Raw genomic sequence first — 25008 nt, 5'->3', positions numbered from 1 at the left:
CTATGCTCTGTATTTAGGCCACCAGTAGAATATTTTGTTACTTCCATCATAATGAACACTGTCTTGTTTCCATGTTAATGTTTTGGTTAACACCTTTACCAACTTCTCCTCATCTCCCCTTGTTCTGTTTCAGATGCATCCACTGGGACTGTGTAATAGCAATGATGAAGAGGATTTGTATGAATATGGCTGGGTAGGAGTGGTGAAACTGGAACAGCCTGAGTTGGAGCCTAAACCATGCCTCACTGTTCTGGGCAAGGTAAGGGGAAAAATGACCACCAATATTTTGGATAAATGGAGCTTGCAACGCTGTTTCTAGAAGGGGATAGTCCCCTCTTGTGACAAATGAGAAAAACTGGAGGAAACTTTTTTTTCCCCAAACAGATCCTTTCTAAGGTTTCCCATGGGATATGGCACTTGTACCAAGCTTGAAAAAGGGCATCTAAAGTATGAAAGATGGCTGGGGGAGAGGAAAGATTTGGGCAAAGTAGGCCATTTAGCTCAAGGAGGAGTTTCAGCAAAGTATTGTGCTCTGCTGGTGGTGGTCTCATTGTGGTTATGCGGGGGGTGCATAAACTGGGGCAGAATGGGGAGATTGATGGATTCCAAGGTCAGAAGGGACTATTGTGATCACTTAGTCTGACCTGCTGTATAACACAGGTCATAAAACTTTCCCAAAATTCCTGGAGCAGATCTTTAGAAAAATATCTCATCTTATTTCAAAAATTGTCAGTTTTGGAGAATCCACCATGACCCTTGGTAAATTGTTCCAATGGTTAATTACTCTCACTGTTGTCAATGTATGCCTTATTTCCAGTCTGAATTTGTCTAGCTTAAACTTCCAGCCATTGGATCACGTTAGAGCTTTCTCTGCTAGACTGAAGAGCTTATTAAATATTTCTTCCCCATGTAGGATCTTAGACTGTAATCAAATCACCACTTACCCTTCTCTTGGTTAAACTAAATATATTGAGCTCTTTTTTGAGAGTTTTGTGAAGACATAAGGCATGGAAAAATTTAGCAGATATGTACTACCTGGGGGATAATATGAAAGATGGAGGGAGGGACCAGAAAAGACCTAGGGCAATGTCCTGGTGAAAAGTCCAGCACTCTGCTGCTGGGGAGTGGGTAGGGTACTGGGAGGTTTATGTCCCTGAGCAGGGCCCAGGGACTCAGTCTCTTGTACCAGTCTTTTGCTACTAGCTGCTTTCCCAGCCTCCTCTGGCAGATGGAAAGTGGGGGAACCCTTTCCTCCCCCCCCCCCCCCTCCGGACCAGGGCCTCTGGATTATTTGGGTTGTGGAGGGAAGATATCTTTGACTTTCACCAGAGGTAGAGAGTTTCTTTGCTTCGTCTCCACCCTCCTGGCTACTAGAAAAGCAGGAGGGTCTTTTGTTATTCTATCCATCCCCAATCTCTGTTTCCGCGAGGGTGTCTGAGCTATTGTACCCTGCACCGTTTCCTTTTTGTGAGTTCTCCTCTCCAGAGGATAGATAGCTACAGTGACTCAGCTGTAGCTCAGGGCTATAGCAATCCAGCAGCAGCAGTACTATAGAACCGACTAGATTCTTGGCAGTTTCACTACAGACCAGGATTCTGAACAGGAGTCATAAAATTTACCCATCCTGTTAACTTCATGTTGGCACTGGGCAAGGCTCTGAGCAGCAGCTGGGGCACTAGAATTACTCTGACGGTAACTTTAGACTAGAAGACTCCAAACTCCGTGTCCTCAGTTCTGCTATCCTGGTTCAGTGTCCAGCTCTCTTGATCTTCTAGCCAAAGTCCTGCTTGACCATTTATACTCTAGGATTAGTGTTTTTCAAAGACTAATGTTTAAACAAGAGATGACATTATAGATGCAGTTGGAAGTGACACCTAATTGAGGTTGCTTAATGCTTTCCATTATAAGACCTTGTTTTACAGCGCTGGCTGTCTTGAGACTAAATGTTTTTTAAAAGTTTCAGCAAAAACTGTTTAGCATTTCCAAGAACAAGGTTGGGGGGGGGGGGGGGAAGCTTAACCCATTTTAAAAAAGTTCTTGCCATCTTTTCATTGAGAACTTCTAGTGCTTCCATGAATTGGATCAAGGACTCGAAATGTGATCTGTGGAGGGTGCCATGGTGTCAGAGAGATGCCTTTGTCATCCCTGTGAAGATACAACCAAATTTAGCTGTGTTTATATGCTTCTGAAAATCACCATTTCTACATGATCTGTAGAGATTTGTTAGGGATTGGGAGCAAAGTTCTCTGAACGTTCTGTCTGCACTGAGCATGCTCCAGTCCAGGATTGTAGATGTCGAGCAGGACTTTCCTTGCATTGATTCTTCCAGCAGCGCTGGGATCATGTGGTGCAAGACACCAGAAGTAAGAACAGACTTAACTTTTTTGTGCTCTCAGTGCTCCCTCTGCAGGTGCCCAGGCAGCATGGAGGAGAAAGGGAAAGCATCCTGACTCAAATGCAGTGTGTTTGAGGAGTAGGTTTGGTTGGGGACAGTCTCTGAGGGATGGGAGCACAAGGGGCTGTAACCCCTAGAGAATGCTCTTTTCCAGAACTTGAAACTAAAACCAGCATTTCAGAGTCCCCAACATTCCTCTGCTGTCTAGCAAATAGCTGTGAAAATTATTGGCAAAGTGTGAATCTCATCCCCCTCTGGTGTCAGGGCCTCATAGAGGATAACAGCCTTCTACTGGTACCTGTCATCGTTGGCTCATGATATGGATTAAAAGGTTCCTACCCTGCTGATGACCCATGAGGAGGTCTGTATTGCTCCATGTCATGGAATTTTGATTTTTGTTTTTTAATAAAAATTTAGGAAGTTGTATACAATTAAACTATATTAAGATTGAAAAGTCAAGCACTCAAACTTTTAAGTATCAGAGGGGATAGTTGTGTTGGTCTGGATCTGTAAAAAGCAAAATGAGTCCTGTGGCACCTTTAAGGACTAACAGATGTATTGGACCATAAGCTTTCATGGGTGAATATCCACTTCGTCAGACGCATGTGGTGGACATTTCCAGAGGCAGGTATAAATATGCAGGCAAGAATCAGTCTGGAGATACCGAGGTTAGTTCAATCAGGGAGGGGGAGGCCCTCTTCTAGCAGTTGAGGTGTGAACACCTAGCCAACTACAAAAGCAGTTTCTCCTCCCTTGGTGTTCACACCTCAACTGTTAGAGAGCCTCACTCTCCCTGATTCAACGAACCTTGTTATCTCCAGACTGATTCTGGCCTGCATATTTATACCTGCCTCTGAAAATTTCCATTACATGCATCTGACGAAGTGGGTATTCACCCACGAAAGCTCATGCTCCAATACATCTGTTAGTCTTTAGGGTGCCACAGGACTCATTCAAACTTTTAAGAATGCCAATATTAACGTTGCCTGTGCAACCTTAATTCAGCTCCTTGTATGTATAAACTGTGATTGTGATCATGTGATTAAAAACTCTTTTTGCTACAGCACCCCTCCCTCACTCAGTTTATAGGGTAGATGGTGCTCTGGAAACGAATCTGGGGTTGTGTAGTGGATGAGGTTATAGGTTATAGAACCCCCGCCTCATTTGCTGAAGAATTGAAAGGTGTATTGGGAAGGAGATGGTATTGTAGAAAGAGGAAAAGATGATCTTGTGGCTGAGTTAATTTATTGCCACCCTTGAACACTGAATTCTATCCATATCTGTGCCACAGAGTTCCTATGTGATGCTTAGCAAATTATTTAAACCAAACTTTTCACAGCTGGCCTCATTTTCTGGGTGTCTGATTTGAGATAACTGAGGTCTGATTTCTGGAAGTGCTGAGTGCTCATAACTACAACTGTGGTTTGACTATATAAAGTACAACTAAAAAATCTGGCCCCATAGGCATCTTAAGTTGGGAACCCAAATAAGAGACATTTTAGGCAATTTTGGCTTTAATCTATGTGCCTCCATTCCTTATCTGCAAATTGGGAATAATATCACCTTACCTTACAGGAGTGTTGTGAAGAGATATTAATTGTTTGTGAAGACACTATGGTGATGGGCATTATAGAAAAGCCCGTGAGGACATTAATAATTCTGTATTCAGATCAGGGTTTGACCTGTGTGCAGTAAATAAGGCCTGAAGCCATATAATAAGGATTAAAAAAATTGAATAATGAGTCAACACCATCTAGACTGTGCTCTGAATGAAGCAGGAGTCTTCTTGAGGGGGAGAAACATAACTGAAGATATCATAATGTGTGCACTCAAGGAGGCTGAATTAAGATTTTCATGGAAAACCTTAATTCTGGCATTTTCTAACTTTTGAGTCCTTGACTTCACGACCTTAATGCTCTTGCTCTGTGCATTTATGTATGTAATTAAACTATAGAATGACGTTGGTTTGCAGAGTCAGTTATTTCTACATCTCTGACATTTATAGCCCATTACAGTTTTACGATTTGTGGTGAATTGTTATTTCTCATTATGCTGAAGGGCTGATGCTGAAATCGGGCAGATGCAATGATGGAGCATGCTTGACATTCCTGTGACTAAAATAATTTCAGGAGCGTTGCTTGAACCTGCTATCATGGCCTTTCCCGTGACTAATTGTTTTAGTGTGGAAGATAGCCCTAGTAAAGCCACACATCTCTGAGGGAGTGAGAGAAACCGTGGGGGCCTGAATATGCCTTCCCAACTTCAGATACCGTTTGATTTCAGCTGTGCCAAAGCAACTTGTTCACTGTGTTTTGTTAAGCCATTTGAGGATCCTCCCCATCCTCATTTCTCACAACTGATGTCACACCTTCCCCCAAACATCTTGCAGATGGCATCCACTAAAGGTAATTGTTTTATTGCCCTGCTGTTCAAGCTTAGTTTTCACTGGACCCTGAGACACCAAGGAAGAAGTGTTCAAAGGCTTTGTTTTTTGGCTGTGGAGTCACAAAGTCACTTCCACAGCACATTGATATCTGAAATGCAGTGGATCTCCATAAACCAGGATTTAAAGGATTTCTGCTTTTTTTATTGAGTGCTGGCAGATTTAGTCTCTCTACTCTTCATCTTACACACAATTCTCATAACACAATATCCAGTATAGATTCAAAGGTTAGAAATGTGAAAAGGGCAGACACAAACCTGAGAGTCTTGTTGCAAACTCAGTTGGGGGTTCTGCATTGCAAGGATTTGGAACAAGGCTTGTGCTGTCTAATAACTTGTATAGCAGCTTTCATGAATTCTAAGGTTCTGTCCAGGGCATAAAAGATAGTACAAACCAGAATACAGCAGACTAAAAGAAACAATTTAGATTTAAACAAACTAGGTCATAGTGGTCAGTTTCTTGGGAAGGATAAATGACTTAGATTCTGTAAACATGTGCATGGAACAGTATGAACAGCTGTAAGTGTCAAAGATAATTTTGCAACTTTACAGGTATATATTTGCTGATGTCTGAATAAAGGAGCAGGAGATGAAAAAAGGAACAATGAAAAATCAAATGACCCATGGAATTTGGACAGAATGTAAGCCAAAAAGGGATGAGGCAAGAAGACCAACAAGGGGATCGTTAGTGATTTGAGGCAAGAAAAAAGCAAAGCATGGAATGTGGAAATACCTACCAGATGGCATCTACATAAATAGTGAGAGAGATCTGAATGAAGTGATATTCATCAGGCTCAGTTTAAAGTGATATGGGAGAAGTAAATCTTAACATACTTTTATATATGCAGTGTAGTTGTGTCGGTCCCAGGATATTAGAGAAGGCGAGTGAGCTAATATCTTTCATTGAACCAACTTCTGTTGGTGAGAGAGACAAGCTCTTGAGCCGCACAAACCTCAGTGCCCAGACCTGAATAATAGCCTTGTGTGGCTCGAAAGCTTGTCTCTCTCACCAACAAAAGCTGGTCCAATAAAAGATATTCCCTTACCTGCCTTGTCTCTCTAATACTTGTGTATATGGGAAGAAGCAATAGGTCCTAAAAACATTAACTTCTGGTTTTTCACATACATTAAATGCTAAAAAAAATTCTTGAATCCCTAACAAATGATCTCAGCCAGAGAGCATGAAATTAGGAGACGCACATCCTCAGGATAAACCAAAAAGAACCTGTCTCTACATCTTCTGCATGCAGAAAGTAATTAGACCCCTGACAATTAAAGCATCAAGTGTCTGCAGATACAGAGGAAAAAAGTAGTAGCTTAAGAAGAGAGGTCTGTGGAACATTCCATAAGAAGATCAAAAGATTCATGTGAGTTTTTTGCCATCAGCTACACAAAAGAATAATCCTTGAGCAATGGTAGGGCTCAAGTCATGAGTGGGGAAACTCTCAGATGCAATGTAGCGGGCAACCCTTGCATAACTAGCTAGTGGCCAGGATTGGGACTGGCAGACAGCATTTCACCTGCATGTCACCAGTGACAACCATGAATCCTGAGCAGGTTGGTTGTGACACAGTTACCATCTGTAAAAGCAGCAAAGAGTCTTGTGGCACCTTATAGACTAACAGACGTTCGGGAGCATGAGCTTTCGTGGGTGAATACCCACTTCGTCGGATGCATGTAGTGGAAATTTCCAGGGGCAGGTATATATATATATGAGCAAACGAGAAGCAGGCTAGAGATAACGAGATTAGTTCAATCAGGGAGGATGAGGCCCTCTTCCAGCAGCTGAGGTGTGAAAACCAAGAGAGGAGAAACTGGTTTTGTAGTTGGCAAGCCATTCAGTCTTTGTTTAATCCTGAGCTGATGGTGTCAAATTTGCAGATGAAGTGAAGCTCAGCAGTTTCTCTTTGAAGTCTGGTCCTGAAGTTTTTTTGCTGCAGGATGGCCACCTTAAGATCTGCTATTGTGTGGCCAGGGAGGTTGAAGTGTTCTCCTACAGGTTTTTGTATATTGCCATTCCTAATATCTGATTTGTGTCCATTTATCCTTTTCCGTAGAGACTGTCCAGTTTGGCCGATGTACATAGCAGAGGGGCATTGCTGGCATATGATGGCGTATATTACATTGGTGGACGTGCAGGTGAAAGAGCCGGTGATGGTGTCGCTGGTGTAGATATGTGGGCAGAGTTGGCATCGAGGTTTGTTGCATGGATTGGTTCCTGAGCTAGAGTTACTATGGTGCGGTGTGCAGTTAGTGGTGAGAACCTGCCAACCTGAAGCATATTATCTGTGGGCGAGGACTGGCCTGCTACCCAAGGCCTGTGAAAGTGTGGGATCATTGTCCAGGATGGATTGTAGATCCCTGATGATGCGTTGGAGGGGTTTTAGCTGGGGACTGTATGTGATGGCCAGTGGAGCCCTATTGGTTTCTTTCTTGGGTTTGTCTTGCAGTAGGAGGCTTCTGGGTACACGTCTGGCTCTGTTGATCTGTTTCCTTATTTCCTCACGCGGGTATTGCATTCTCAAAACTACTTGATGGAGATTTTGTAGGTGTTGGTCTCTGTCTGAGGGGTTAGAGCAGATACGGTTGTACCTCAGTGCTTGGCTGTAGACAATGGATCGTGTGGTGTGCCCGGGATGGAAGCTGGAGGCATGAAGGTAGGCATAGCGGTCGGTAGGTTTTTGGTATAAGGTGGTGTTAATGTGACCATCACTTATTTGCACCGTGGTGTCTAGGAAGTGGACATCCCATGTAGATTGGTCCAGGCTGAGGTTGATGGTGGGGTGGAAGCTGTTGAAATCATGGTGGAATTTTTCCAGAGTCTCCTTCCCATGGGTCCAGATGATGATGTCGTCATCAATGTAGCGTAGGTAGAGAAGGGGCGTGAGTGGACGAGAGCTGAGGAAGCGTTTTTCCAGGTCGGCCATAAAAATGTTGGCATATTGTGGGGCCATGCGGGTGCCCATAGCAGTGCCACTGATCTGGAGATATATATTGTCATCAAATTTGAAATAGTTGTGTGTGAGGATAAAGGCACAGAGCTCAGCAACCAGTTGTGCTATGGCATCATCAGGGATACTGTTCCTGAACAGCTTGTATTCCATCTGTGTGTGGGATGTTTGTGTAGAGAGCCTCTACATCCATGGTGGCTAGGATGGTGTTTTCTGGAAGGTCACCAATGCATTGTAGTTTCCTCAGGAAATCAGTGGTGTCACGGAGATAGCTGGGAGTGCTGGTGGCATAGGGTCTGAGTAGAGAGTCCACATATCCAGACAGTCCTTCAGTGAGAGTGCCAATGCCCGAGATGATGGGGCGTCCAGGATTTCCAGGTTTGTGGATCTTGGGTAGTAGATAGAATAACCCTGGTTGGGCTCTAAGGGTATGTTGACTTGTTCCGGTGTTAGTGTAGGGAGTATCCTGAGTAGATGGTGCAGTTTCTTAGTGTATTCCTCAGTGGGATCTGAGGGAACTGGCCTGTAGAATTTGGTATTGGAGAGTTGTCTGGCGGCCTCCTTTTGGTAGTCAGACCTGTTTGATGATGATAACAGCACCTCCTTTATCAGCCTCTTTGATTATAATGTCAGGGTAGTTTCTGAGGCTGTGGATGGCATTGCGTTCTGCACGACTTAGGTTATGAGGCAAGCAATGTTGTTTTTCCACAATTTCTGTCTGTGCCCGTCAGCGGAAGCATTCTATGTATGGGTCCAGACTGTCATTTCGACCCTCAGGAGGAGTCCATGTGGAGTCCATCACCGGCTCATTCACCTGCATGTCCACCAATGTAATATATGCCAGCAATGCCCCTCTGCTATGTACATCGGCCAAACTGGACAGTCTCTACGGAAAAGGATAAATGGACACAAATCAGATATTAGGAATGGCAATATACAAAAACCTGTAGGAGAACACTTCAACCTCCCTGGCCACACAATAGCAGATCTTAAGGTGGCCATCCTGCAGCAAAAAAACTTCAGGACCAGACTTCAAAGAGAAACTGCTGAGCTTCAGTTCATCTGCAAATTTGACACCATCAGCTCAGGATTAAACAAAGACTGAATGGCTTGCCAACTACAGAACCAGTTTCTCCTCCCTTGGTTTTCACACCTCAGCTGCTGGAAGAGGGCCTCATCCTCCCTGATTGAACTAACCTTGTTATCTCTAGCCTGCTTCTTGCTTGCTCATATATATATAATATGCCTGCCTGCCTGCCCCTGGAAATTTCCACTACATGCATCCGACGAAGTGGGTATTCACCCACGAAAGCTCATGCTCCCGAACGTCTGTTAGTCTATAAGGTGCCACAAGACTCTTTGCTGCTTTTACTGATCCAGACTAACACGGCTACCCCTCTGATACTAGTTACCATCTGATCGCTCTTTGGCCTGTATGGAATGACTGTGGGTTCAGTCCAGTTACCAGTAGAAAGGTGAACCCCCCACAAACCTACCACCATAATTGTCACTAATTGCTTCCTGCTGTTGGTAGTCTTAAACAAGACACTAAAGAGGCCTGGAAACTATTTTTTTTTCACCCTTCTTGCTAATCCCACCACATCAGGGCTGAGGCATGTTGTCAGATAGTGCATGGTGGAAGCTTGCATTGCCTCTGCCTTGGCTGTTCTAGTTCTGTGTATAAACAGGTAATTCTAGTCTCCAGGGCTTTCAAACCAGTAATTTTCATGAGCACTGAACACATGGGCAGATGTGGACACACACACTATGATGCTCAAAAGCCAATCTGTGGGAATAATGTGTGTTAAGCATCTAATCAACCTAACTGTAGAAACCAGTGTGACTACAGTATCTGTCAAGGCTAAGAAAACTAATATAACATAGCAGGAGGTGACAGGAGCCTGGCTGCATTTGACTTCTAGCTGCTGTTATTAAGAATCCTCCTAGCAATTTGGACACCAGGATTCTGGGCAAACAAGGATAGAAAAATATAATAGGGTGTAAATATCCCTCAAACAAAAATGCATCTGCAAGGTCTAGTTGTAAACAGTGGTAATAAACTTTGTATTATCTCTCGTGTCCCTTTTAAGAAAATACCCAATGTAGAAAGATTCCTGGCAGATTGTTGCAGCCTTTGCAGAAGAAGGGAAAGCCTGTTGGGAAGTGGAGTTCATAGCAACACAAGGATTTTAAGTGAAATACATGTTGGTGTTGCCAAAAGTTTCTTTAAAGAAATAAGTCTGTTATTTTTCACTTCCTCTGCTATTGCCATCTCCATTAAAGAAGCCTGAACACATCTCATATTGTCTTTCCTCCCCCCCCCCCAAGTGTCAAATAATGGTTTTAACACAGAATCATAGAATATTAGGGTTGGAAGAGCCCTCAGGAGGTCATCTAGTCCAACCACCTGTTCAAAGCAGGACCAACACCAACTAAATAATCCCAGCCAGGGCTTTGTCAAGCCAGGCCTTAGATACTTGGAATATAGTCCACTGAGACGGTCTGGCTGAGTATCTCCACTAGTGTGTCCATGGCTGAGATTATAAACTTTCTTTTGTGATCAAGTTCTTTGTCTGGGTTGTTTCCATAGAATGGAGGAAAATAGCAAACCCGCCTATTTTTCCAATAGACCCAGGTATAATGGAAATAGTTTGAGTTAACAAATGAAGTAAATATTTTGAAACCTCAACAAAGATATGAAAGTTAAGATCTGTCTACTGAATTTTTTTTAACTTGCAGATTCAAATAGATTCAAAAGCCATTTTTGCACAATAGATGGACTAGTCTGTGTAAAAACCCAAGATGCAGGGCTGTTGAACTTTAATTCTATAATGAGCCATAGGCCACTGGGAGAGATTCTGCTTTGTCTTCGCCTTCTGACGAATGCAGCAACATAATTGCAGCTGGAGTTTCTACTCCTTTCCCAGATCCCCATGGATTTTCTAACTCTGAAGTCAGGTTGGAATCTGCCAGTATCTGTCCTTTCATCCTTAATTCCATTGGAATCCATTCTGTTAACTCTGAGAACTAAGTTTTTTTTATATGAAAAATGGTGTGTAAAAATTGGATTATTTAATTTGGCAATTTGATGGTAGGATGAAAATTGGTACTGTGGAAATAAAGAAAAGGGTTTGCACATAAGTTTAACTTAAATTCATTTAAAAAACTATCATCCATACAGAATGTTGTACATATTTATCAGTTTAAACCCAGTTTATATCTCTTTACCTTGCATCTATAAATTAGACTTCAAATTGAATCAATATAAACTAGATTTAAACAGTTATAAGAGTGTCTATATACAGAGCTGCCACAGTTTAACTGAATTGGTTTAAAATCACACCTTCAGTTATACTTATGCAACTTTGTGTGGATCAGACTTGAAGATGACTCAGAAGATCAAGAAACATCAGGAGCTGTGTAGAAAGGTGCCATTAGGAATAACAGGGAAAGTGTCAGATTGAGTGTGTCAGGTGGGTGAGGAGCGCTAAGCTTTTTTTCACATTAGAAAGCAAGAGGGAGAGAACTGAGGATGAATTTAAGTAAAGGGAAAAAGTCACAATCTGAAATATAACAGTGTTGTCCATCCATAACAGTGATCTACCTGTTTGGTATAAGGATTCTTCTCCGGGCAGAACAGTAGCCTGTGTTTTCAGTAGCTTTATACCAGTTCTCTATCTGCTCATTAAATAGGCCCAGTATTTAAGAACAAGAATGTTTTTTTTTCTAATTCTAAAGAGATCTTTGCATCACAAGAAATCCTGTCCAGCAAGATTGAGCATTATATGATATAATGGAAGGACAATCACAAGAGTGTCATCCTCTCCTCTTCTTCCCCCCCCCCCCAACAACTCCCATTTGAGCACCAGTGAAAACTGGGTCCTGGTTGGGCAAGGGGTGTGTGTGGCAGCCTTGATTTAGCATCTCCTTTGATCACAGTGCAGCCCTATTTAAGGCACTGCTGCATGCAAGCGAAGCAAAGGCCTGGTCTTTACTGATCTGATGAGCTCCTGAATAGGGCTGGAAGGGGAATGAAGAAGGAAGAAGAAAGCTTTGAAAATGAAAAGGAAACCCCATGAACCCAACAAGCATTATTGGCTGGATTTGCCTACCAGGGAGCCGCTCAGTTTCTGCCAGGCTAATTCTGCTTCATTCCCCCTGCCCCTCTTCTTTCAGACTGTTGTTTTTTGTTTTCTTTTGTTTTTGAATCATGGCTGTTGCTCCTTGGTTCTCAGGCTGGGAACCCACTGAGCCTGTTGCCATGGTCACTGGGAAGCTCTTAGTGCCATGTGCTTCAAAGGGAACCTTTTCCCCTTCTAGAATTCCTGCCTTCTCAATGCAGGCAGCACAATGAAACTCGTTCTCCATTGGCCAGGCCTCTTCCCCCACACGCTGCAACAGCACAACCTTGCCTTTCCCTGTTTTCCCGAGTAAAGTTGTCTGAAGTTACAATGAAAGTGCCTGCACATGCTGCATGGCTGCAGGCAGGGAGTGCCTGCCTGTATAATGCACGCAAACTTGTGTGTGGTTCTTTCAGTGGTGAATTTCCAGTGCTGGCTGGCTGACTGATTTTAAAGAAGTTAAACTGGTGGAACCTAGAATTACTAGTGCCCTGCCTTTTTCTCTGATACTGGGGCAGGACCAGAGTCAGAATGGCTAGCAAGAGACTATACTGAAGACCAGCTTTAAGCCACAAAACCTGCTTTCTCATACAAGCCTCAAAGTCCTCAGGAAGGGATTTATTTTTCTGTGCCCCTCCTAAGGTTCACCAAAGAGGTATTTACCTTCTGTGGCTCTTAGGAGGTGAGCAATAGCTTGGCTTCACTCCCATGGATCTCAGCAAGAGGGAGAATGCACCCACCTCTAAACTGGCTGGCTTTCCTCAGTCCAGTGTTAAGATGCCTTAAAGCAAAGTATACTTCCACCATCTCCTCCGATTAACCTATTTATTTATTGCCCTTGAACTTTAATCAGAGCATGTCTACATTAAGACTGACTAGAAGAACCTCTTATGTTATGTCATAATGAGATTTTTTTGCAGTTGCCGTGGGTCTGAGTTAAGGTTGTTTTTGCTGTTGGAGTGAGAGTCAGCATGTTTTTTGAAAAATGTAGCCATGGCTTCTAATTGTTTGGCTCTCTAATGGGTTTTTTAATTCAAACATTCTTACCAGGTACACTTAAACTGCAGATCTACAGGCCAATTTATGGAGTGGGCTGTTCTAACGGGAAAGGGTTTTAGTTTGGATTTAGTGGAATATTTAAAAATCTAGAAATAAAATTGAACAATAATTATAAATCTGGCTTACCTTTCATTTGTCCAGTCATTATATTGGAGTTATGTCCCAGAATGTTATGTGATCCTGACTTGAGTTCCTTCACTTTGTGAGGTTGGCTGCTTTTCTTGTCCAGTTCTAGGTCTTACTCAGTCTGTTTCCAAATGGTATCTCCGTAAGGTGTACCCATAAGCCTTTGCAGGCAGATCTGTTCAAATTCTTAACCAAGCATTTAGGAAGGATAAAGTTTTTAGGCCAGAAGTGCAAGTGTGTATTTAAATATTAGAGCATCAACAATGTGCTTTGGCACTATGCAGAAAATAGAGGGTAAAGTTTTGGCCCAAGGAGCTTGTTTTAAAATTGACACTAGGAACTTAACTCACCAGTTAATCCACAGAAGAGTCCATAAAGCACTTTAAAAAAACTGCCAGCTACAAAATGCCTCTCAAGAAACCAGCTCCTGGAAACTCAGTTGAAATGTAGATGCTCCATCAGTTCTGCTTGCAGAAGCTTCTGGTACACCTGAAGTAGGGCACATGCCAGAGAAGACAGTTTGATAATTACCCCCATCTCAGTTTTTATTACCAATTCATTTGTCAGGTAGGGGACCCTATTTTGCAGGATTCATACCTAATAGGGGCCCCTTTTAGGGAGGGCTCCTGGGACATTGTACAGTTACAAGTCTGTTATCATATACTGGTTAATATTTGTACAGTTCTTGACAGAATTTTAAGTACTAAGTTGTTCCTCTCCTACTAGTCACTTTTCCCGTGTGAGCCTCTGACTTCCTACAAATCTGTGGCTCCATCCAGCTTGCTGCAAGAAAATTCAGACTATCAGACACACTTTTTCCCAGCAGTAAATTCATTTGCATTTGAAAATAGTTTTACATTACATTTCATATTTCTGAGCCAGTTGTTAGCCATTTTGTTCACACATGGTATTTGTGAGCTGCTGAAACAGAAATAAAGCAGGTGGTAAACTGGTTTATATCTAGGACTTTAAAAAATTAAAGTCAAGCATGTAATTATGGGCACAAAAAGTGCAATTGCTTTCCTAACCTGCATACGTAATTACTATGATGCATGCACAGATTGGGTAGTTGAATGTAGAAACAATTAAATCTGTTCCAGTTGTAGGAATTGCATATACAAAATAGGGTACAGTTGCATGCTTATCTTGTTTAAAAATCATGGATGAGCTACATAGTATTTTGTGGAATTAAAATTCAGTGAAGATGTGTTTAAATCCCTTAGGCTAAAAAAAAAACTCAACTCAGGTCCCTAATATTTAAACAATATTTAACTTTAATATTTAACATTCTCCTTGAGAGAAGTAATTCAGACGTTGAAAGCTTGTAGTAGCCCTACTACAAGGCCTATCACTTTCTGTGAAAAGAGGGGAAACCATTCTGAGTCCAAAATGGAAGTGCTCTTTCGAATGAGATTAGGCTGGCCTGGCATACATTCCCAATGCTAGTTGATAAGAACATAAGAAAGGCCATACTGGGTCAGACCAAACGTCCATCCAGCCCAGTATACTGTCTGCTGACAGTGGCCAATGCCAGGTGCCCCAGAAGGAGTGAATCTAACAGGTAATGATCAAGTGATCGCTCTCCTGCCATCCATCTCCACCCTCTGACAAACAGAGCCTAGGGACACCATTCCTTACCCATCCTGGCTAATAGCCATTAATGGACTTAACCTCCATGAATTTATCTAGTTCTCGTTTAAACCTGGTTACAGTCCTAGCCTTCACAGCCTCCTCAGGCAAGGAGTTCCACAGGTTGACTGTGTGCTCTGTGAAGAACTACTTCCTTTTTTTGTTTTAAACCTGCTGCCCATAGTTCTGCAATTTCACATTTGAGTTTTCAGAATTCTTGGGTGACTGCCATCTGGTCCCGGTGACTTGTTACTGTTAAGTTTATCAATTAATTCCAAAACCACCTCTAATGACACTTCAATCTGTGACAATTTCTCAGATTTGTCACCTGCAAAGGACGGCTCAGGTTTGGGAATCTCCCTAACATCCTCAGCCGTGAAGACTGAAGCAAAGAATTAATTTAGTTTCTTCGCAATGACTTTATCGTCTTTTTAAGTACTCCTTTTTTTAATCTCGATCGTCCAGGGGCCCCACTGATTGTCAAGCAGGCTTTAGATCATAGATCTAAAAGGCAAGAGCAACCACTGTGCCCATAGAACGTCACCCAGTAATTCTTGCATTGGCAGGAATTTTTTCCCTACTGTGTAAGTGAACACTTTCAATCCCAGTTACTTATGGTTAAACTAGCACATGTAATTTAAATTAAGATTGGTTTTTTTTCTAAAGACTCCAAGGGATGATGAATCCATCACATTCCTTGGTAAGATGCTCCAATAGTTTATTACCTTATGGATTTAAAACAAAGTTGCTCCTTGTTTCCAGTTTGAAATTTTCTAATTTCAACTTCCAGTCAATAGGACGTGTTATGGATTTATCTGCTGTCTTTAAGCAGCCCTTAAATTCAGTTACTTACTAGAGAATTATACACTATTCTCAAGTCTAGAGCATATGTGGTTTATATTCTTTTAAAATTTATATATATATATGTATATGGGGACAAATGCTTCATTTAACTAAGGCTATACACAGATAACTCAGGAAGAACAGGGGCTCTGCAATGCCTTAATGGGAGCCAAGGGAACAGACAGCTTTATTCTGTTAAATCATTTGTAAAACATACAGTTGAAAGGGGCTGCCACTTCAAGACTAGTTGCTGAAAATGTAGGGTACCCCCCCCCCAAAAAAAAAGCGAGAACCAGTTCAACAGTAAAGAGCATGAAGATGCAAGGAAAAGAGTCTAAGTGTTCGGAGGAGAGAAGAACTCTAATGTGTAGAATAAACTAGCAGGAGAGCATTAGATACAAATCTGTCCACTGTGGGTCCTATGGCAGGAGGAGCTTCCTTAAGACTCATGTCTTAGAAGGGATCTTGGTAATTGTGTTGGTATTTTCACATTGTATTTTTACGTCCATCTATCTCAGGCACCCATATTCGTATTTACTTAGTGCCAATAGTATACAGCTTGGTGTGGTACAAAGCCCAAAAATAAGACAATCACTATCCTGAGATGTCAAGTATCAGAGGGGTAGCCGTGTTAGTCTGGATCTGTAAAAGCAGCAAAGAATCCTGTGGCACCTTATAGACTAACCCACGAAAGCTCATGCTGCAAAACGTCTGTTAGTCTATAAAGTGCCACAGGATTCTTTGCTGCTTTTACAGATGTAAGAGGTGAGAGGAGAACAGCAGGGACTACAGAATAACAGCCAGTGTCAAAAGTCAGAGATATTAGGCTTTCACTATTACATTGACATCCTCAGACTTTTACTGTGTATTTTTATAACATGGAAAGAGTGGCAGCAGCATGCAAATAAAGACACATCTTATGCTTTTTCCCTTTGGCCTCTCCACAGATTTGCTAACAGTGGATCAGCTCTGCATAAATGTTCCTTTTAGGACTGAGTCCTCCACAATCCCCCCCAAACAAACGTGGAGCTAAAGAAACCACTGTTATTTTCTGACACTAGTTACTGGTGTCTTTACTCAGGCAGAACTCCCACTGAAGTCACTGGAAGTTCTGGCTGAGTTAGGACTGAGGATGACTTCAGGACTTGGCCTGTTTCTCAGTTGGGTAAGATTTTAGAACTCCATAATTGTACATGGTTTGTGACTCATTTACAAGTCCATGATAGGGATTTCATGCCACAAGGAGCTTATAGACCAAATCAATACATGTGATAACTGAAACAGCTACAGTTGGAAGGTTACATGAAAGAATGAATTTGGAGGCAACAAGGAGTGGTTGGCTAAGAAATGAGGTTGCATGAAGCACAGGGATTATAACAAAAGAAAGTTGGCAAGCAGAGTGAGATAAAGGAGCAGTAAGATGAAGAGAGCAGGGAGCAGACCTGGAGGCAGGGAATGGGATTGTTCAAGGCTTTGCAGAGGAGAGTGAAGAGCCTGAATTCAGTGCACTAAAAATGAGAATGGGGTGATATAATCAAAAGTACAGTGGAGTTTTGGATAGATTGGCAGGGAGATTAGAGGGGGAGGGGTTCCAGTATTCACAGTAAGAGACAGACAAGTTTTTAGCAGATTGATTTTTAGAGATATTGCAGAAAAAGAAGTTAGGAGCATTTTGCAAGAAACTTCAGGGACATAGGGCTTGGTGGAAGAGGAGTTTAATACAACTCAAAACTTATGAGGTTGAACCTCCCTTTCCAGTCCCAGAAAGATGACTTTCTAGAAGCTATTGCTCCCCTCTGAACTTCATCTCTGAATGTCTTCACAATGGCTACACGGATATACTTAAGGGTATCTGCATCTGTAGCATGTGACAATTTTGTTTTTTGTGTAGTTCAAAGGTCTAATTCCAAGTGGGATTGGTATCCATTTCACAAATGAAGAAAAATTAGCACTAATATATCCCCTTTGTCAGCCGAGAGCATGGACTAAACTTCCCTTATTATCCTATAGGATGGTCCTGCTAGCTCAGGGCTGAGGCGCATTTGTGAGCGGTGAGCTGTGCTAAGTTACCAGCATGAGATTCACCCTGAGACATTTAATGAAAGTAAAAAGAATGTGTGTGCATGTTCTGGTGCATCAGCCAGCATCTGGACATGGGCACGCAGGTTTTCTGATGAATAGGTGTGTATCTGGAAGTTGGATTCCCAACAAATCTTTAAAAGTACCCCCAGAGATTTTTCTAGTTGCCCGGCCCTGGATGCTTGAGGAGAGTGCCAAAAGACTTGGAGAGAACTGACCTTAGTCTCCAGGCATCTGAACAGGGACACATGGGCCTGGCTGGTGGGACAGAGTTGTATATATATTTTTTTTGTTGTTGTTACTGTTTTTGGGGAAGACAAGTTGGTTCCTCAGAGCTCCAAAGACAGACTTTTAAGCCCATGAAGAGTGTTGAAACAACCAAAAGCTCCTTTGGGCTGACTCAAAGGGACTAATGAGCCAGCCTGGCTGTTTATGGGCTGTGGTTAACCTCTTGCAAGTTAGGATTTCCTGTCACCAGCAACGGACGATGACCGCCAGCACCACAGTGTTAATGATGAGGTAGGGGCTGATTGAATGGCTGGGCTCCAGACAGCAGTCTTCACTGGCAGAGAGTCAAGTGGCTAAGGGGGAAAACACTGATGTCTACAAGAGAAATAACACAAACTCCAAACCTATAATTCAAGTTTAAAAAAAGAAATGGAGAAAAAGTGGGGAGAATTTCAACCCAAACCAAGCTTTTATCTCTGCATTCTGAACAGAAAACTGTTCCTCAGCAAAACCGGCTGCAAAAGCCAGGCCAGTTAAAACAGTATATAGGCAGCTTGCCTCCAAGTAACCAGAAATTGTTGGCTCAAAGCAGCCTGCTCTGAGGAGCCAACCTGCTGGGAGACGTTATCCAAGCAACGGCCTGAATGTAATTCCTCCCGCTGTGGAATGGCTCTTTGGCAAATGAAGACCCTAATTAGAGAAGGACGGGTTTCTATTTTGTTTTTCTTTAATCCTTACCCTGAGGCCTTTGCAATACAGCCATGTCTCTGCTTGTGTGGAAAGAAGCTTCCAGTTTCCCTTTGTAAGAAGAACCTTTTTTCTGGGGAAAAAAGCAACAAACTAACAACATGGGCCCACCATAGTTTGGGTCCCCGAAACTAACCTAATCCAAAACCAAGCACCATTATGTTTTGAAAAGGTGATCATGTCATCTTTCATTAGCCACTAATGCAAAGTTGCTGGCCAAATCAGAGTACTTCCTGGACCCAGTTTGGCAGTGCATCTTTGTCCTTAGTACATCCACAGAACTTATCACCTGAACAGGTGCTGCCTGGTAGATAGTTTGCCAAATCCAAAAGAAAAATGGTAGAGAACAAACCATAAGTTATGAGAAAACTGAGTCTGAATTCTGGCATTGCTAGTGTAGTCCATGGAAATTATCCGTCTCTTTTTTTCCTATGAAGAAGCGTTCTCAGAAAAGAGGAAGCCAGTTTTCGGAAAGGACTTGGAAGCACAGATGAAATCTTCACTCTGTGAAACATAATAGAACAATGCTTAGAATGGCAACGGCACATCTCCATAAACTTAATAGATTTTGAGAAGGTTTTTGATAGCATTCACAGGACCAGCCTACAGCACATTCTGCGGGCACATGGAATCTCTCTCCATGTAATCAACATAATCAAAAGCTTCTATTCCAACTTTACATGGCTTGTTGATCTTAGTGAGCTCAGTTTTGAAGTCAAAACAGGAATACGTCAGGGATGTGTCATGTCTGCAGTCCTCTTCAACATTGCCATCGACTGGGTAATGCAGCATACAACAGAAGATATGCCAGGAGGCATTAAATGGACACTCTTCTTATCCCTTGAAGACCTGGACTTCACAGATGATCTCGCTCTCCTATCATATACCCAACACCATATACAAGAAAAAATAACTCGACTCAACACATTCAGCCAGCAAATTGGACTGAAAATCAACCACAATAAGACAATAAGATGGATATAATGACATTTAATATTGCCTCACCAGTACGGATAGAGGATTATGTTGGGGGAGGGATAGCTCGGTGGTTTGAGCAATGGCCTGCTAAACCCAGCGTTGTGAGTTCAATCATTGAGGGGGCCATTTAGGGAACTGGGGTAAAATCTGGGGATTGGTCCTGCTTTGAGCAGGGGGTTGGACTAGGTGACCTCCTGAGGTCCCTTCCAACCCTGATATTCTATGACATGTATTCTCATCCTTCTGGCTTGCTCTGCTTCATTTAGTACTTTTGACCATGAGATACTGCTGTCCCACCTGAGAGAGGTGGCAGAGTGCCCAGAGAATGCACTAAAATAGATAAGGCCAAAGATTAATCTTGGAGAAATTACACTTCTACATTCAGCCATTAGAACTGGTGAAATGGCATGGGCTCAAGTGCCAGCAATATTAAGACAACGCACAGTTATGTCTATCCTTCACCTGATATGACCATACCAATACCACAAAGATGACCCAGTGTTTGAACAAGATCAGCTCATGAATGAAGATCAGCTGATTGAACCTAAACCCAAGTAAGATGGAAGCTGTGGTGGTAGTCATAAAAAAGCACTCTGAGGAGTTTGCAGTGATGGATGAGCCTCCTTGTGTTGAAGGTACATGTCCAAAATTGGTCGAGCTCCTCACTGATGCTAAGCTCTGCCATACTCATGGCTGCTGCTTGTGCTTCCTCCCCACCGACCCCTTAGACTAAGATTCCATCCCATCCTGTGAGGTGTTGACCTGGCCTCAGTTGAACATGATTGGTTAACTTCCAGGTTGACTACAGTAATGCTGGTCATGAACCCATCAGCCCTTGGGAAACTTCAGCTAGTACAGAATGCAGCAGCATGCCTTCTCAGCAACCTGGGCTGCCATGAACATATCAGACCTGTCCTCTGCTGTCTGCACTGGTTTCCCATAGAATATTGAGTCCAGTTTAAGCTCGCTCTCTTTTATATTTAAGTCCTCTGGGCCCATTATATCTAAAAGATCACCTAAAACTCTGGGATGGGGACCCATGGTTCACAACTGTGCTTCTTGGGTACTATGGAACTCTATCACGAGGGTAAAGCTCACCTATGCAGGAGACAGTTTTTTCTAAGGGGGCCGGTCTCAGTCTGTGGAATGAACTTTGTGTCTCAGGAATTAAGGACCGTAATGAACCTCACCAGCTTCCAGTCCCAGTGGAAAGCATACTTCCTTTTTGTCTAATATAAACACAGATCAGCTTGTATATATTAAACAAAAAACCCTACAAAACACTGCACTGCACATACCATTTTCCCCCGTGTGCAAGAATGAGCCACATATGACAGATGTTAATCACATAGCTGAAGGTACTTGTACTTCAAAACTGGACCGCAATACTGCTGCTAACTCTGTCTCTATATAGAGTGGTAACACACATTCACCATAGAATCATAGAAATGTAGAGCTGGAAGGGACCTCGAGGTCATCTAATATAGCTGCCTCTGCTGAGGCAGAACCAAGAATAGCTAGATCATCTCTGATAAACACCTATCTAATTTGTTCTTAAAAACCGTCAATGCCAGGAATTCTACAACCTTCCCATCCCAGATAAAGGTGAGCCAGTTGATATAGTGTACTTGGACTTTCAGAAAGCCTTTGACAAGGTCCATCACCAAAAGCTCTTAAGGAAGCTATGTGATGAGAGGGAAGCTCCACTCTTGGATCAGTAAAGGAAACAACGGGTAGGAATAAAGGGTCCGTTTTCATAATGGAGAGAGGTAAACAACAGAGTCTGGAGCACATATGCACTAGTGTCTTGTTTTGGTAGGGTTTTTTGAAATATGCATATTTCTATGTATTTGTTAGAGAACGCAAGCTCAAAGAAATGCGTCTTTCGCTTGCTGCAGAAGGTGGTGAGGTTTATGATGATCCTTACTTCCTTGGGGAATTCATACCATTGTCTCCAACTGACCCCCTCAGAAATTTTTCCTACACAAGTGAACTTTACCCTTACTGTAGAGAGGAGTTCTGTGCCAGATGAGAGTAGTTTTTATCCTGGACTTTATTCTGACTCTTTAGGGGGTCTTTTAGGTATCCCAGGACTGGGCCATGGAGACCATGAAGATATCAGGCTAGACCGTACACTTAACTTCAAATACAGTGCAGGGAAAAGAGGATTTGTTTGCTCGCAATAGCCTGTGTTGTTGAGGAGGTGTACTAGTTGAAGTTCCTAAGGGCTGACTGCTTTAGGCCAACTGAGAAGTGATGATGGCATGAATAACTGAGGTTAGGTCATTCTCTGCCAGGATAGGACAAGGTCTTCTAGCTGGCCAGAGATGACAGGAAGCATTATGCCTGGATTCTTCTACATGGGAGACTGCCATAATCAAGGAATCCATGAGTACTCCTAAACTACAGGCTGAATTGACTAATTGTGGTTGTGACCCTTCCACCAAAGGAGATGTCACTGTCACAGCGACCTCTTCAAAATGCTTTCTTGTGCCCAACTGTATCACCTCTGTCTTGCTCAGGTTCAGCTTCAACCACCTATTCTTCATCCATGAGCCGATCTCATCCAAGCACTGGGCTGTCCTGGTGGTAGTGGTGTGGTTGTGTGTGGTAAAGGGTAGGTAGAGCTGTGCTTCCCTGCATATTGCTGATACTTAAGTTCATGTTGTTTGACCAGTTTATACCATAGTAAACATGATTATGTATCTAGACAGAACTACTACTTATGTCTTAAATGCCTGTTTCAAGATTGGTTTTGGAGATTGTGAATCTGATAAATGGTCCATGACTTCATATTTTTATGGAAAACTGTTGTACACTGTGCGTTTACCCAGTACTGGGTATCACCATCACATATGCAATATCTGTAGCGTATGTCTAGAAGATTAATCTTTAGTGCTCAGAGTAGCAGAGCTGAGTGTTCAGGTCAGCAGGTTAATTTGTAACTTCAGCCATTAGCAGTTTAGATATCATCCCTTTCCATTCCCCACTTTCAGATGAAAAACTGACCTGTGGTCTGGCTTTCAAATCCTGCCAGAGAATTGTGGGACAGAGATCTCAGTGATACTGAAACTGATTTCAACACAGGATTAGTACGTGTGACTATATTTGTCCAAATATCCCACAGATCTCACTCTTGGTAGCTTTGAGGGACCAAGAAAAGCTTCAGGGCTTATCCCTTAATGATGTATATGTGACATAACATTGTGGGTTTCATGCACGATTCACAGCAAAACAGTATGCAGCAGGTTACTATACTGGAATGTCTTAGCCTGTGGCTGACACACCACCCTTTTTGCAGATTTAACTGTAAATCTGTTGGAATTGGGAATGGGACTTCTTCTGTTTATTAAACAAATCTTTGTGCAGTTTTTTCCCTAATAGTAGCAGCTCCTAACTGTATTTATTATGGATAGTGAAAGGGATATAGAGACAATAAATTCTTGCCTACTTAAACAGTTAGCTCGTAGGGTGTATTTTAAAGATTTTGCCTTGCTTTAAACCAAAAGCAGTATCAAACAATCAAGTGATGCCTTTTTAAACAAATAAACAGATTTTGCTGGGTTGCTTCTGTTTTTTCCCAAATAGAAGGTGCCTATTACATGTACCAACCATCAAGTTAATGGAAAGGTGCTGGTAACTGTCTCAGAGAAGAGCATCTTTTTCTTTTTTCCCCCAGGTGTAGATACAGCACATTAGAGATTGCTGGTGCAAAGCTGTAGAATAAAAACAAAAGACTAACTTTTGGAAAACAGTTTAAAGTCATCATGTGCACGCTGGGTCCTAAAAGGAACATATTGCTTGGAAATAAGAGTTACTCCTATTCCAAGCCAGAAGCATGAATCTGTCTTTTTCTTCTTCTGTTCTGGTGCATTCTCACTTGTGGGATATGGTAACTCTTGGTGTTAGTCATGGAATCTCTGCCAAACCAAATCTCTATCGTTGGGGATGCACAGGTGCCCCATACGATGTTTGTGGCCAACATACCAAAGTGATCGGTTTGCTTCCCCTGCTCACCTCCGTTTCTCTTCTTTCACAGTGAAAAGTTTAAGGACTCTCACTACCACTCTACTTAGCTGATCTTAGTCCTGTACTTAGTTTAATGTAGTGTTGTTTTCCTTTAGGGAACTCCCTTCTTCTGAAGACCGAAGAGAACTCTTTCCCATTCACAGTCTCAGGGTGCTGAGGCTACACAGCCAATCTAAGAAGGGCTGTAAGTGATGTGGGATCTGCTCTTCCATCTTTGCAGCACTGGAGACTTGTGTGGTGGTTCGTGTGTTTGGACTTTCATGCCAAATCCTGCCAGCATTTGCCACTTAAACTGCACTTTGCCAGGGAGGCAGTAAAATCTCCAGCCTCAGCATCAGTCAACCAAGCTGATAACATAGGCTCTTGCAATAATGTGCATTAGACCTTGCCTGTCATTTAGATGCCAGATTTGGGTAAGCAGTGCTTTGGTTCTTAATTAAAGAACTTCTTTACTCACCATTCTATGTTGGTGGTACTTGCTACTCTCTCACCAGAGGGAAGGCACGAAGAAGAAAGAGTCTGCATGGATCCCACTCTAGGCACACATGAATATGAGATTGACCAAAATAATTCAGTGTCCTTTGGAGCAGAACATGTACTCCCTGCATATTCTCACACCCTTCACTCAATTGTGTAGAGGGTGGAGCAGCCACATTGATCACTCATTTCCTTCTTACCACCTGTGACAGCAAGACAGAATTTCCTCGGCTACCCAATAGCTATAGCTTTTTTAATTCTCTCTGTTAGTGTTAGTTCCTATAGTTATTTAGTACCCTGGCTTTAAAAGAAAAGAAACATTTTTGTTCCCTTAGTAGGTTTACCTCAGTAACATGGCACTGTCCCTATGGTGCAAGCTAAGCACCTCTATGATTTAAAACCTGTCCAGCCTGTGAGATAGCTATGTCCTTAAATGGTGGGTACATTAAATTTTTCTTTGCCTTGGAGAGCAGTATGTGCTTGAAAAATGCTTAATTTGTAGATATTTTTCAAAGAGTGCCCAGAAGGCTAGAGGTGCTCATTTGAAATTATTTTTACGAGAAGAAAGGAGGATGGCATCCTATACTGGACTTCAGATGGCTAAACGGGTTCATTCATGAGTTTTGGTTTGGAACAGTCACCCTTGCTTCTGTAATTTCCTCCCTAGATCCTGTAAATTAGTTTGTGACTCTTGACTTGCAAGATGTGAACTTTCCTGTGAGATACAAGGGTGGAAATGTGAAATACCTGCATTTCATAGTGAAGGACATTCATTACAAATTCAGAGAGCTGTTTTTTAGCCTTTTGATAGGCATTTAGTGAACACCTTTCTTGCTATCAGTTGTTGTGGCTCATCTGCTGAGACAAAGCTTGCACAATGTATCCTTGCCTGTGGTGACTTCCC

The 25008-nt window shown here is 42.4% G+C and overlaps 1 protein-coding gene across 3 annotated transcripts in view; it reads left to right on the top strand.

Moving 5' to 3' along the window:
• ZNRF3 (zinc and ring finger 3) overlaps nt 1-25008 on the top strand; it is a 183194-nt gene that overhangs the window by 126218 nt on the left and 31968 nt on the right. For all 3 annotated transcript variants that reach the window (XM_039505811.1, XM_039505812.1, XM_039505810.1), the window contains one exon: nt 134-259. In XM_039505811.1, coding sequence (XP_039361745.1) covers nt 134-259 — 126 coding nt within the window. The remainder of the gene's footprint in view (nt 1-133; nt 260-25008) is intronic.

Source organism: Mauremys reevesii, linkage group 18 (genome assembly GCF_016161935.1).
Source record: "Mauremys reevesii isolate NIE-2019 linkage group 18, ASM1616193v1, whole genome shotgun sequence".
Lineage (NCBI taxonomy): Eukaryota > Metazoa > Chordata > Testudines > Geoemydidae > Mauremys > Mauremys reevesii.
Note: the sequence above shows the minus strand (reverse complement) of the source record. Positions and strands in the feature narration are given on the sequence as shown.